The sequence below is a fragment of the Cololabis saira genome, chromosome 16, assembly GCF_033807715.1.
Source record: "Cololabis saira isolate AMF1-May2022 chromosome 16, fColSai1.1, whole genome shotgun sequence".
Classification (NCBI taxonomy): domain Eukaryota; kingdom Metazoa; phylum Chordata; class Actinopteri; order Beloniformes; family Belonidae; genus Cololabis; species Cololabis saira.
In genome coordinates this window covers 11,075,185-11,089,513 of record NC_084602.1, presented here as the reverse complement: position 1 = coordinate 11,089,513, position 14,329 = coordinate 11,075,185, and the positions used below count along the sequence as shown (strand labels likewise).

At 40.9% G+C, this 14,329-nt stretch overlaps 1 protein-coding gene across 1 annotated transcript in view; it reads right to left on the bottom strand.

The window, feature by feature from the left end:
• The window catches only part of myt1lb (myelin transcription factor 1-like, b), a 209,152-nt gene that overhangs the window by 37,183 nt on the left and 157,640 nt on the right, over positions 1 to 14,329 (bottom strand). Inside the window, exons 10-11 of the mRNA XM_061743779.1 lie at positions 12,249 to 12,475; positions 9,921 to 10,201 (exon numbers count right to left, since the gene is read on the bottom strand). Of these exons, the coding sequence (XP_061599763.1) occupies positions 9,921 to 10,201; positions 12,249 to 12,475 (508 nt within the window). The remainder of the gene's footprint in view (positions 1 to 9,920; positions 10,202 to 12,248; positions 12,476 to 14,329) is intronic.

The following is a 14,329-nucleotide window of genomic DNA, read 5'->3' as shown; positions in this document are numbered from 1 at the left end:
TAAATGCAGGTTTAAGTTCTGCAAAGAAAAACGACCTTCTAACATGCAGCCATCTTCTCTGGAGCTGAGCTCGTTGAAAATGGACTGAGGCAAAGTGGAAAACTGTCCTGTGGACTTGAAGCTTGAAATTGTCTTTGGAAACCATGGACGCAGCGTCCTCCCCCACGAAGAGGAGCCATCCAGGTTGCTATGGGCACTCAGTTCACAATCCTGCATCTCTGGTGGTATGGATGTGCATTAATGCCTATGGAACGGATAGCTGGCACATCTGGAAAGGAAACATCAATGATGAAAGATAGATACAGGTTTTAGAGGAACATCTGCTCCCCAGCAGACAGTTTTTTTCAGGGAAGGTCTTGCATCTTTCACCAAGACAATGACCACATACTGCGTCCATTACAAAAAGCTCGTCTTCACAGTAGTCATGACCTGACTACCTTTCCCGCCGTCCAGACCTTTCACCAGTTGAAAACATCTGGTGCATCATGAAGGAAGAGCCATGACTGTTGAGAAGTGACAATTTTCCTCTCCAAAAACTCCATCAATGGTCTCCTCAGTTCCCAGACAGGTAGGGACTGGTGTTAAAAGCAGAGGGGATGTTGCACAGAGGTGAACATCACCATGCCATTTTTGAGGAAAGATGCTGCCATCGTATTCAAAATTATTATATCTTTCAAATAAAAATTTTTCTGGATGTTCTATTGTCAATAAAATATGGGTTTATGAGATCTGGATGCAAGAGATGAATGCAATTAAAAAAACAAAAATGTCATACATTCTGGATTAATTACAAATCAACTGAAATATTTCAAGCCTTTTATTATTTTAATATTGCTGATTATGGCTTACAGTTTAAGATTAAGATTCCCAGAATATTCTAATTTTTTGAGTTAGGATATTTGAGTTTTCTTAAGCTGTAAGCTATGATCAGCAGTATTAAAATAATAAAAGGCTTGCAATATTTCAGTTGATTTGTAATGAATCCAGAATGTATGACATTTTTGCATTACAGAAAATAAAGGGCTTTATCACAATATTCAAATTTTCTGAGCCAGTCTTGTATAGTTAACACATTATCGCAATGTGTTTTTATGGAACTGGGGTTGTATTTGGAAATATAATCCTTTTTATTTTTTGCCCCAATCTGTCAAGGAATAAACATCAGATAGCTGCTGTGCAGAGTAACGAGGTACGCTTATAAAAGGGTCAAAAGCAGAGGAGGCCATCAGTCCTCCAGGACGACTTCATCACTCTCATCCGTCTCTTTCCCTCCATGCCTGTTCAGCCTGTACTGTGCACGAGTCAGAAGTGTGCATGCGTGTGTGTGTGTGTGTGTGTGTGTGCTATGTGTTAACCTAATACGAGTGGACATCACAGGGGGGTGCAGGGCTGAAGGTTAAGGGTGGGATGGGGGGCGGCGGTGAGCAGCAGAGGCTCCATCTAGATCGCTGCAGATCCAAAAATAGAGGCAGAACTGTACCGCGTTCTGGAGCAAAGTGGGCCACGTCCAGCAGACTGGCTGCTCACCGAAACGCTCCCTTCACCTCGCCACTTCACGCGTCTACCTCATATCTACCATGCATTTGTTTTCCCTTATCTAGCTTCAGCACAAATAAATGATAAGCCGAAGCACACGGCAGGCATTTACATGTTTTCTCCCGCCCGCCCCCCCGACTCCCCTCCTCTGATCCTTCCTCGCACCCCCATCTCCACACTTCCCTGTTCTCCCTTGTATGAACAGGAAAGCCCGGCTTAATGCTGATTCCAGCCGACAGTGTCCCGAGGGGTGGATTCTCCTGGTGTCTGAAGCTAAAACCTCGGTGACTCACACACACAGGGTGATGGATGAGGAAGCGGGCATGAATACTGCAACAACTGTGCAAAAACCAAGGACTTAAGGATGGTAGCAAAGAAGGTGAAATGAAAAGAACAAAACATTACTGATGGACTCACTTTATGAATAATAAAAGGTCTGAAAACAAGCACAACATACAAATATACAGTAGAGAGCACAGGAAGATAAAGACTGCTCATTTACAGAGGTAAAGAAAAAGTATGTGAACCGTTCAATAAGTTCAATAAAATGTGATCTGACCTTCATCTAAGGTTCAACAGCAGACAAACAGGGTGTCCTTAAGCTGACAACCCAAAACCAGTGTGATTTTTTAGTCCTAATTAGTGACGTGCAGTATATTTACGGAAGAGTATTAGGGCCATGAGGGAGAAAAAATATTTGAGAGGGGAAGATTTTTTTTTAATGTGCACTTCGAGAAAAAAGTCGAAATGTCGAGAATAATGTTGAAATACAATTTCAAGAATAAAGTCGAAATTTTGCCTTTTTTCTCAACATTTCAACTTTATTCATGAAATTTTGAACTTGGACTTTTGTTGTACATTATTCTCGATATTTCGACTTTTTTTCTCGACATTTCGACTTTTTTCTCGAAGTGCACAATGATATAAAATCTTCCTCCTCTAAAATATTATTTTTATGTTTCTCCTGCCTGGCCCTAATACTCTTCCGTAGTATATGAAACACAAGGAGTGCTGGAGGAAAAAGTAAGTGAACCCTTGTAGTTAGCAGCTGGTTTAAGGCAGCAGGGTCTTCACCAGGATCTTCCCGGATCTCTGGATCAGGAGGAATTCTGGACCTCCACTTTTCAGAACTGCTTCAGACACATTAGAAGGATGTCTGGCGAGAGCGGCTCTCAACAACATCTCCACGGGTTCAGGTCTGGACTCTGACTGGACCACTCCATTTTTCTGAAGCCACTTTGTAGTGGACTTACTGGTGGACAGACACCTTCACATTATGGATGGCCAACCCTCCGGTTCTGGTTCTGTCAGAGCTGTATCAAAGAAAAGTCTTGGTGCAATCTGTTGGTCTCCATTCCTTGGCTTCGTTGGATTAACTTGCAACGAGTTCAACTGCATGCTTGAAGTGCCTCAAATGACATGTGTTGTGATTTGCAGCTGTATAAATAAAGTTGAACTTTGCTCTTTGACTAACTCCGGGTGCTTGGCCATGTTCAGGGACTTCTGTCTGGTGGACTCATGAACATGAGAACTTGAGATGTTTCCAGTTCCAGTGATGTCCTCAGGCCATCAGCTTTTCCTTGCTGTGTCTTCTTGATCTCATTGAGGACTCTGAGAAGGATTGAGGATTGTATGTCTTCAGAGATCTCCTTTTAGTAAGACATACTTCACATAAGCCAATGCTTCTTTGTTTGCAAACTACTGGCTTTGGCTGAAGTGATGAATCTGTGGGGTTATTTTCTTTTTCCCACCAGCAGAAGTTCTAGAAGTTCTGATCCAGAGCTTCAGGAGCAGACTCGTGAATTCACTGCTGCAAAAGGAGCTTATCAGCTAAAGCACATCGTTTTGTCTATTATTGTGACCTACGCAAAGATCTGATCAGATTGTATGGTTCATAAATGGAGAAAACCAGTTATTTCCAAAGGGTTCACATACTTGTGACTTGTGACTGAATAAAATCAAACCAAATCAAGCCCCTCATTTTTTAGCTCCTGCCTACAATTGCATTCAGTGCATGCTGCAAAAACTCAAAATCTTAACAAGAATATTTGTCTTATTTCTAGTTAAAATGTCTAATTTTTAGTCAAAAAATCTCATTACACTTAAAACAAGACTGAAAAAAAACAAAAAAAAAAAAAAAAAAAAAAAATTCATTACCAGAAAAATAACTCTTTATTTGACAATTTTCACCTGTTTCAAGTAGATTTTCATTTTTAAATAACTAGAAAAAATCTGCCAATGGAACAACATTTATCTTCTCATTACAAGTAAAAAAATCTTGTTCCATTGGCAGATTTTTTCTACTTATTTCAAGTGAAAATTTACTTGAAATAGGTGAAAATTGTCAAATAAGTTATTTTTCTGGTAATGACCTGTTTTAAGTGTAATGAGAATTTTTGACTAAAAATGAGACATTTAAACTAGAAATGAGACACATTTTCTTGTTAAGATTTTGAGTTCATGCATTTTGCAGCATGGACAGAGAGGGCAAAATAAAAACTGAATGCAGACTTTGAAGGAGCTGCTGTGAGAGGTCGGATCGTGCAGAACAGTTGCATGCGCCTCAACGTGCACACTCATGACTTATCTTTCAGCGTGTCTCACGCTCCTGCTAATGTGGACCACCCCTTCATGTCAAATTAAAAGAGATGACACCCGAAGGCCGCCCTCTTCTTTGCAGAGCAATCCCTTGTGATTTAGGCCTGCAGTAACCCCTGACCCCGGTTGCCATGGTAAAGCCCGATAAGGAAGAAAAGGGTCAGACTGCTGGAGGTCAGCCACTAATCCTCACCATGATTGTTGTGTGTGGGTCTGTCTTTGCTTGCCTCCTGCTCTTCCCCCTGGACTCTGCTCCTCAGTTCCCTCTTTACCACACATGTTTCATTAAAGAAGAACTGGGTTTCTTTTCTTGGTTTGTGAAGATGCTGTCCCTCTCATCCAAAAGGCTCCTTCAGTACTGACTTACTGACTGGTGGAGAGTTGTCCTTTACCTAGTCAACATGTCACATTAAGTCACATGGAACAACACTGAAGGCGTGAATGGCTGTGAAAGTGCCCGGAGAGCAGAGGTGGGACTAGAACAACCAACGTTAAACAGAGGAGGTGGCCTCAGGTTTCGCCTGTCCAACACTTAGGAGTGAAGCTTTGGATCTCCTTCCCTGGAGGTTTCACAGCCATTCACAGGTTCATGTGAGCAAAACATGTCACACAACGACGAGGTAAACAAGTTATGATGGAGCCAAACACCCCAACGACCTGCAGGCAGACCTGTGAGCCGGTGGTTTACACCCTGACCGGGATGTGGGAACAGCCAGCCAAGAAGACCAGAAGAAGTCTTTTGGATGAGGCCAGAAATATGTTCAAGGACCACAAAAAGAAGTCCAGTTGTCATTTATTCAAGCGTTCAGGATCACCATGACCTGAGAATATGTGCGGCAACATGCTTCCTTTTTATGTTTTTCAACCTGAACTTCAATACCTTTCATACGTATATATATATGTATATATATATACCGTATTTTCTGGACTATAAGCCGCTACTTTTTTCATAGGTTTTGAACCATGCAGCTTATACAAAGGTGCGGCTATTCTGTGGATTTTTCTTCCACCGCTAGGGGGAGTGCTAACCGGAATTAGAATCAAAACTAAGACAAAATAAATGCAAAAAAGAATACGCTACTTCTTCTTTAGCAGATAGAAGTAGGTAGAAGCAGATTTCAAACAGATAAATAGATAAATAAATAGCGGTTATTTTCTCTTGGTTCTTACCCGTTTTAATCAGCAAAGTTGCTGCCGTGTTAAAAGACACTGTTAGGAAAGGATCTATTTAGGTACAAACATGTACATCATTTACAGTTCAAAATCCTTCTGTACATGTAGTAAATATCTAATCTAACAACATAAATATCTGCGGCTTGCATATCTTTTTTTTTTAAATAGAGCAGATGCGGCTTATAAACAGGTGCGGCTTGTATATCTTTTTTTAATTGTTTTTTTAAAAATAGAGTGGGTGCGGCTTATATACAGGTGCGGCTTATAGTCCAGAAAATACGGTATATATATATATATATATATATATATATATATATATATATATATATATATAGTGATCCCTCGCTATAACGTGGTTCACCTTTCACGGTCTCGCTGCTTCACGGATTTGCATTGTGCATCGTATTCTGCATTCTGATTGGCTAAACAGTCTCCCCGCTTCTTCACTTCCTGTGAGTCAATAACGTTAGAAATGGCTATTGGCTGGTCTTTAGCAGGAGGATCCAGGTCCTGCTCAAGGTTTCTTCCCTCTTATAGGAGAGTTTTTCTCCCACTAAGGGAATTTTACCTGCCATTGTTTATATTATGTTTATGTAATAATTGCTCGGGGGTCATATTCTGGTCTCTGGAAAACACCTAGAGACAACTTCTGTTGTAATAGATGCTATATAAATACATATAATTGAATTGAAACACAGACCTGTATCCACCTGGAAGGTTGAACGGTTACATTAAATTTGCAGTATGGTGCAGACTGTAATAAAATAGTACGAAAAGTAATGTTATGTGTAATATTTCTAGGTTTTTTTCAGATGTTCATTTATGCAGCATTTTCTTAAAGTCTCACCGAAGCATGTCCATGAGGGTCAGGTCTGGACTTTGATGGGACCATTGCAACACTCTTTTTTAACTATTTTAATTGGGATTTTATTGGCTTGTTTGGGATTTTTAACCCAGTTTTAGCTTTAGCTGTCAGATAGAAAGCCTCATATTTGTTTCCAGAGCACTCTGGTAAACAGAGGATGTCCTGATCAACTCAGTGACAGCTCAAGCTCTGCAACGACCCTAAATAATCCCCCCCCCTCCATCTCCATGCTTGACAGTTGCTGTGAGATATTTGGGTTTATAAGCTGTTTCAACGTGTTGTTGGACATCCCGGGCAACCTGCTAGCTTCTCTGTTCAAAGAACATTCTTCCAGAAGTCTTGGGGTTTTTTTCTACATGCAAATTTGCAAAGCTAAGTTGTACTTTAATCTTGTTTTTAGAGAGAAAATAATTTTTCCTGGCATATTGTTCAGAACTGTGCCGTCATAAACATTAACAACTGAGGCCTATGGGGTCTCTATGTTGTCTGTTTGAACATAATCTTAGTGGCTATAAAAAAATGAACTTTAAATAAATTAGATGGTATTATAACCTTTCCCATACTGATGCGCAGCAACAATTTATTTTCCAAGACAATTGCTCATGTCTTTCCTCCTTTGCATTGTGTTATTAAACACCTGACTGTGACGACCAAAAACCTGCCAAATCTTTTGTATTTCTCTAGAGATCCTCACATTTACTGATGATCAGTTAATCAGGTGCTGCTTCAGATCTTAACTCCTGTGGAAGCTGAGGTGGTTTTTAGTTTTCACACACTGCTTCTGCACTTTGACTTATTTTTGTTCACTCGATAATAACACTGTGTGATATGTGTTGTTCATCTGAGCTTGTTTTTATCTCATTTTAAGAGCTGGTCCGGACTAAGTGATTTTTCTTTCTTTCATTGTCCCGATATAGACCCTTGAAAATAAAAGACAAGATATGTTCTTTTTCGCATGACTCTATACACTAAACACTAATGGTTATAACAGTTTTAACTAGGATTATAGTTAAACAGTTTTTGGTTGACCTGCTCACAACTGGAAAACAACATCCTGCAAAAACACAGAGCCTTTGAGGCTTTCAGCAAAGCCAGTGAAACATAAACTTAACAAGGCGATGCAGAGAGGAATATGTGGATAAACTGAGAAAAAGGAGGTGAAAAGTGAAGCTTCCCTTGACGCGGTGAAGGAACAGCCTGAGATACGAGGTTGAGGTGTGGATATAACAGAGAAGGAAGAAAAAGTCCTCTGGAGTCTCCAGTCTTGCTCTCCTGCCCAGAAAGCTTCCTGCTCGTCTGGTCCTGGAGCAAGGGAGGACAGATGAAGTGGAACTGGAGGAAGTCCTGACTGCTTCAGGAGGCTGTCCCGCCGAGTTTATCCTGTCCCACTTTTCTCTGGAAATAACTTGCTCTTGGCATTTTTTCCCCTCCTCCTGCTCCTCCGTGGTTTTATTAGTATATTTTCCTCCCCTATTGCTCTAGGACATGCATAAAGCCCCCAACAAAAATCCTACTTTTCTCCTTTTTCCACCGTCAACTCCAGCAATAAGCCAGCATTACCCTTTTGCATTCATTTGTTCATTCCTTCATTTTCCAGCTTAGCATCCAGCTGCAGATAATACCACCTTATCACCTCAGAAACGACACACTGGACTCACACCGTGTCAAACGGCGCTTTTTCTGCTCTTATCTGATTCCCAGATGGAAAATAAAGGAAGTGCCCAGCTGAGCCCTGAGGGTAAGACAGCTCCGGATCTTTATTATAATGATTGCACATGTGTGGTTTGTGCAGGTGAAAACTCCTTGTATTTACCAGCTCTCAGTTATTGTACTGAAGGAAGCAAAGGGGCTAATCTGTCAGTGGGATTTACTGACGACAGCTAAAGGCCAAAGTTTTACCAAGCTGCTACACCCCTTTATAAAACGGTGGTCCAGTAATATAGAAACGTTAACACCCAAACTTCGGATCTGTTTTGTGTGAAAACATAATATAAATCAAAATGAAAATCTGATTTAGTGGGTCCTACTGGTGGGCAAATATAGTCAACCCCCCCCCTCCACACCCATGCCATTAATTAATTAAAAAAATAATAATCCTGAGGATGATACTAAGTACCCCCTACTGCTTCCACAGGATTTAAGAAGGTGAGTTGCATTGAAAGGTGTTTTGCGAATGGGCATCATTGTCAGGAAATGTCGTCTTGCGAGACTTTTCTTCAAATCAAAGAATAAGACCTTGACTTCTAAGAAGATGGAGGGAACATCTTTAGTTTTGGACAAATTATTGTGACTGCCGCATTGATGAAAAGAGTCAACAGAAGACGAAAGCGGTAGATGATCATTCAAATATTCACGTGACCAACTACATCACATCCAGCGCTGCCAGAGACGTGCAAAGCAATAAAGTAAAAAAACACTACACTTTTGTGCTGAACTGGACTATCATTAAGTCTGAAGAAGCACCTTATGAAAGTGTGAGAAAGGATTTTGCGACATTTGACAGTTTCTTCGATTTCTAGGTGTTTCTATTACATATTTTCCTTTGCAATATCTAGGTTTGCACAACTGTAGTGGTAACTGAAACTCACTACATGGCAGCACAATGACAAAAAGACTGAACAAGAATGGTTTGTTTCAAAGAGTTTCCAGGAGAATATGGGACAGAACACGGGAGCATGACTGAGGTCCACAAAACTGCATCTGAACAAACCAGCAGTCTTCTGGATCAATGTCCTCTGGACAGATGAGACCAAATAGGAGATGTTTGGTCTTAATGTCCAGAACTCATGTTTGGAGAAAACCAAACAGCATTCCAGCAGAACCACCTCATTGCCACCACTGCCAAGCATGGTGGTGGAGGGATGATGGTCAGGGACCTGGACACCTTGCTGTCATTGAGTGTAAGTGAGGTGAAGCTACACTGTAAAATCTGGTCATGTTTCTGCCTTTTCTGCCAGATTTCAGATCAGACTAGGGTTGCCACCTTTCAGAAATAGAAATAAGGGATGCCCCGATTTCAGTAGCGCAGGCGCCAAAAAAAAGGGACATCCCCAAAACTTCTAAACTGCATAGAAATGTATTTATTTTATAGGAAAAAACAAAATGCTTTGATTTCAAGTTTAAAGTGCTTTAATAGCTTTGAACTTGAACTGAAATGCTATGTTTGTCCACATCAGCCAAGGTGTATAATATACGTAGCTACAGGTGAAGGTCGGGAAATTAGAATATGGTGTAAAAGTTAATTTATTTCAATAATTCAACTTAATACATTACATAGTCTAATTACATGCAAAGAAAGATATGTTACATCTTTATTTGATATAATTTGGATGATTGAATTGTTTATTGATTTCATAATATAGAGATTTTTTATTTGGGGTTTTGATAAACTGTGAGTCATAATCATCAAAATTATAACAAATAAAGGCTTGAAATATCTCACTTTGAATGTAGTGGGAAATAATATATTTATTTCAACTTTAGTTGAATTTACTACGAATGAAGTTTTTTCAATATAGTCCAATTTTCAGACCTTCACCTGTATATTATGACATCAATAAATAAGAGCATAATATATGTCCGTATTGGTTCAATACGGAACGCAACTTTTAATTCCCAATTACGTAACAATTCCGTATTTCAAGGGACGGGTGGCAAGCCTATATCAGACTGTTTATCTATCACGTTTGAGCCGTTAAGCTGATAACAGTGTCAGAAATGATGTCTCCCCCCCTGTCTCCCGTCCTACCTGTGAGCATAGGTCCGGGGGCTTTCCCGCCATGCTGTGGGGCATCTCCCTGCAGCGGGTGGACAGGTTGAGGATGGCGGTGGCCGCCATGTGAGCAGCCTCCATGTCGTGACTGTAGTCGAAGCTGCTCTTGCTGCAGGTGCTGCTGGCGCTGCTGCCGCCGCCGCCTCCTCCTGCGCCGCCTCCCCCGCCGCCGCAGCTCAGGCTGCTGTTGCTGCTGCTGGGGGCGTACGTGCTGGTGGTGCTGCTGGCCGAGCTCGAGTTCTTGCAGTATCGTTTAGCTGAAGAATGCAGACAAAGTCAGTGGAAGTGAGAGAGCATCACAAGAACTTCTTCAAGGTTTTGGTGAAATGTGTATTTTGAGCATTTTCTTTTTATTCTTTATTGAGAGCAGAAATGTCAATCTAAGGCCCCGTTTACACGTAGCAAAAACAGTGGCGTTTTCATGCGTTTTGGCCGTTCGTTTACACGAAAACAAAGCTCAAAGTCACCAAAAACAATAATTTCTGAAAACTCAAACCAAAGTGGAGATTTGCAAAAGGAAAACGGATATTTAGGCTTCAGAACGTCACATTAAGGCTGATTTATGGTTCCGCGTTACACCAACGCAGAACCTACGCCGTAGGGTACGCGGCGACGCGCACCGTAGGCTACGGCGTAGGCCCTGCGTCGATTTAACGCAGAACCATAGTTCAGGCTTTATGCAACAGAAACATCACTAGCGTCATGTGTGCGACCTGTGTTTACAATATGTTTGTTCTCCGTCAATATTTTCTTGTATTCTACCTGTTTTATATTCTAAAGTCACACTTAAAAGTAACTCCACTTCTCTGTCACTCCAAACGAAAGACTCTCGTTCATCTTGGAAGTAACTGGAAGTTACTTGTGTCATTTGTTGATGTTTTTTTCCAGGATTCTGATTGGCTAGCATGACTTTATGCTTCTCGTTACACTGCCCCCTGTAGGTTTGGATGCTCATAGCACCTTAACAGCGTATTTATGCGGGTTCGTGTAAATGAAGAGATTTTTCAAAACGTAGAGGGGGAAATATCCGTTTTTGTAAATACTATGTGTAAACGTGGCCTCAAATAACGTACAGATGAGAATTACCATTCATGCCTCAACACAGTTAGCTAACCTTGGTCAAAGGATGGAGTACAACAGGTAAATTGGTCCAAGGTAAAAGTGAGGCACACATATTGAGGCTGAGGCAGACACCCTTGACTCTACCTTCACTAGCAGGTTATCGACTAATTATTTGCATTGAAAATAGAACATAAAATGGATTTGATTGGAATATAATTAGATTATAACTGGATTGAACTCGACTGTCTTTATTTGAAGTGCAGTCAACCTGTTTTCTCTTTCTGTGTAAATTGCCTTGAGATGACATTTGTGGTGAATTGGCGCTACATAGATCAACTACATTGAATTGAACACAGTGTAAGAGGTGTTAGGAGAGGAGTTGTCTACTGAAGGAGCAAGCTTTTACGATATTGTTGAAGGTACTGTACAGAGAATCACCTTTGCTCCGAGAGCATTTAGTAGCTTGTTCCACCATTGTAGAACCACAAATGAAAACCGCAACAGTATCAAATGATGTTCCTGAGTAAGACTGAGTTTAAAGAGCTGCTGCAGACCCAGAAGTCCCTCTATAGGCACCTTTAATGTCTTGATTTGATTCACGTAGTCAATGAGTAGTGAAGGAACGTGTGATCTTGTGGACCCTCTCGAGGGGTTTCAAAGTGCATGCCAGAAAACCTGCCAGAGGAGCATTACAGTAGTGGGGATGTTTACCAACAGTAAGATGGTATACTTAGTATCTGATTTTTCTTACACTGTAAATTGCAAAGTGATATAAAGAAGACAGACAGAACAGGGAGGAAAAAGGCCTGACCCTGAGAGCAGACACGTCTCAGAACATCACCTCGCCCATTCTGGACCACTTACTTTCAGGCAGTGGCTGTTAAGTCCTGCGTGGGTCAGATGGGTTTCACCTCTTTATATATTAACGCAATAAAAATGCTTCATGTTGACCTGCGGAATTTGGCTTGGATTCTTTTTGAAATCAAAATAACCTAAAAATGGATGAATAAGGAAGCATTGAAACTATTCTTGTGATCCTGTGATGGCTGCAGCCCTGAAGAATAGACTAGGCCAGTCTTTCACGGCTGTGGAGGAACTGCTTCTTTACATTTTTATTCAAATGAGGACTTCTTTTCTTTAAATTGGCACAATAAAAGAGGATGGTCATCTTAAGTTAGTATGTCAAAAATAAAATAACAAAACAGCAAGCTGATATTAGTGATGTCATGGGAATGTTAGTACCGTCATGTCCTTTGGGGGAGGTGTCCCTTTGCCCGTGAACTTTGGGTGCGATGGCTCTCTTCCCGTACACTTGGTGGTTGTTGCCGCTGTCAAAGGCGCTGTAGTCGAAGCTGGTCTTGGAGTACTTCTCCAGTTCCTTGGCCAGGTTGGAGCGGGGCGTGCTGGTGGAAACATTGTTCTTGTAACCATACTGTGGATAGTCCAGTTGTTTGACAAAGCACATAGGCCTGGAAAATAAATGACGAGGTGGTGGAAGTTGGACCGAGGCAGTGAACATTGCCCAGGGGGAGGGGAGTAAACTTGAGGTTTGGTTAAAAAGTGGGTGGACTGGAGGGAAGAAGGGAAGGAGCATGCTGTTCAGGTCGCACACCAGGAGTAGAAGCATGGAGAATGATGCTGGAACATGGAGATATCAGTGACGGTGCAGAGCTTCCCTCTTTCAAACCGTTGTGTGGCTGTCCTCCCATGACCCTGGGACTGAGGGGACACAAATCAGCCAAGCCCTCTTTGGCTTTTATTTATGATTTTTGAACATTTTACTGACCTGCTTCTGATTAGTTTGAGTTTGGTGCAGATGTATGGATGCAGGAATGATGGGTGGTTATGTTCATATGAGACACGTTTCCCACTTGTTAATCTTTGAACCTAAGCCTATTTTGCTCATCCTTGCATTCTCTTATCAACGTCCCAGATCTGGGGAGTTCAGGGTATTGAGGGTTAAAGTTCGAACACTTCCCAGCTTATTTAGCTTTCATCGCAGGAGATATTTACAGTCGTACTAGCAACCAACTGTTTAGTATAAAGTTTTAACGCTAACCATGGTTTGAAAGTTAACATGGCTGCCTATGAACACTGCAAAAACTCAAAATCTTACCAGGAATATTTGTCTTATTTCTAGTTAAAATGTTTAATTTTTAGTTAAAAAAATCTCATTACACTTAAAAAAAGAGTCATTACCAAAAAAATAACTTTTTGACAATTTTCACCTGTTTCAAGTAAATTTTCACTTGAAATAAGTAGAAAAATCTGCCAGTGGAACAAGATTTATTTTCTCATTACAAGCAAAAAAATCTTGTTCCACTGGCAGATTTTTCTACTTATTTTAAGTGAAAATCTACTTGAAACAGGTGAAATTTGTTGTTTTTTCCAGTGATGAGTCTTGTTTTAAGTGTAATTAGATTTTTTTTTTACTAAAATTGAGACATTTTAACTAGAAATAAGACAAAATATTCTTGTTAAGATTTTGAGTTTTTGCAGTGAAGTTCCATCCATCCATCCATCCATCCATCCATCCATCCATCCATCCATCCATCCATCCATCCATCCATCCATCCATCCATCCATCCATCCATCCATCCATCCATCCATCCATCCATCCATCCATCCATCCATCCATCCATCCATCCATCCATCCATCCATCCATCCATCCATCCATCCATCCATCCATCCATCAGCAGTCTGAGGAGAGATCCCCGGACTTCCCTCACCTCCTCACCGCCAACTCACATTTGTATCATTGAGTGGTTTTACTGGTTAACTGGTTAATTGCTACTTGCATATGTCACTACCTTGGTATGTAGGTGTTTTTACTGTTGTACTATACTAAAGTTGTACCGTTAGCCGCCAACAGCTGCAGCGTAGGTGGGGGGCGTGCTGCTGGAAAGGACAATTCAGAAGTCATTTAAAACAACTTAAAAGCTGTTAATAAAGATACAATGTACTGTGTAAGCTGGCACAGCGTTAGCAGATGGGTTTTATCGTGGTAATGCAGCTGCTCACTCCTTTCTAATGCAGTGTTGTCAGAAGTTACCGCTCACCTCAAACAGCTGTAATGACAAGTCATAACGCCACACGGGGGATTTGATCATCATTTGGAATGACTTGGAAGCAGTTTACAAGTAGACAACATGATGTTTTACATAACTTTAGCAGAAGCGTATCTTGGAAATATCTTTAATATTTTTTCTTGGCGCTCTAATTGCTTCACCTCTGCTCTCACGTGAACCCATTTCTTTTTAAGTTTTTTTTAGCATTGATAACATTGGCTTTAAAACTCACTGTCTTCCACTTCTCTTCCAAC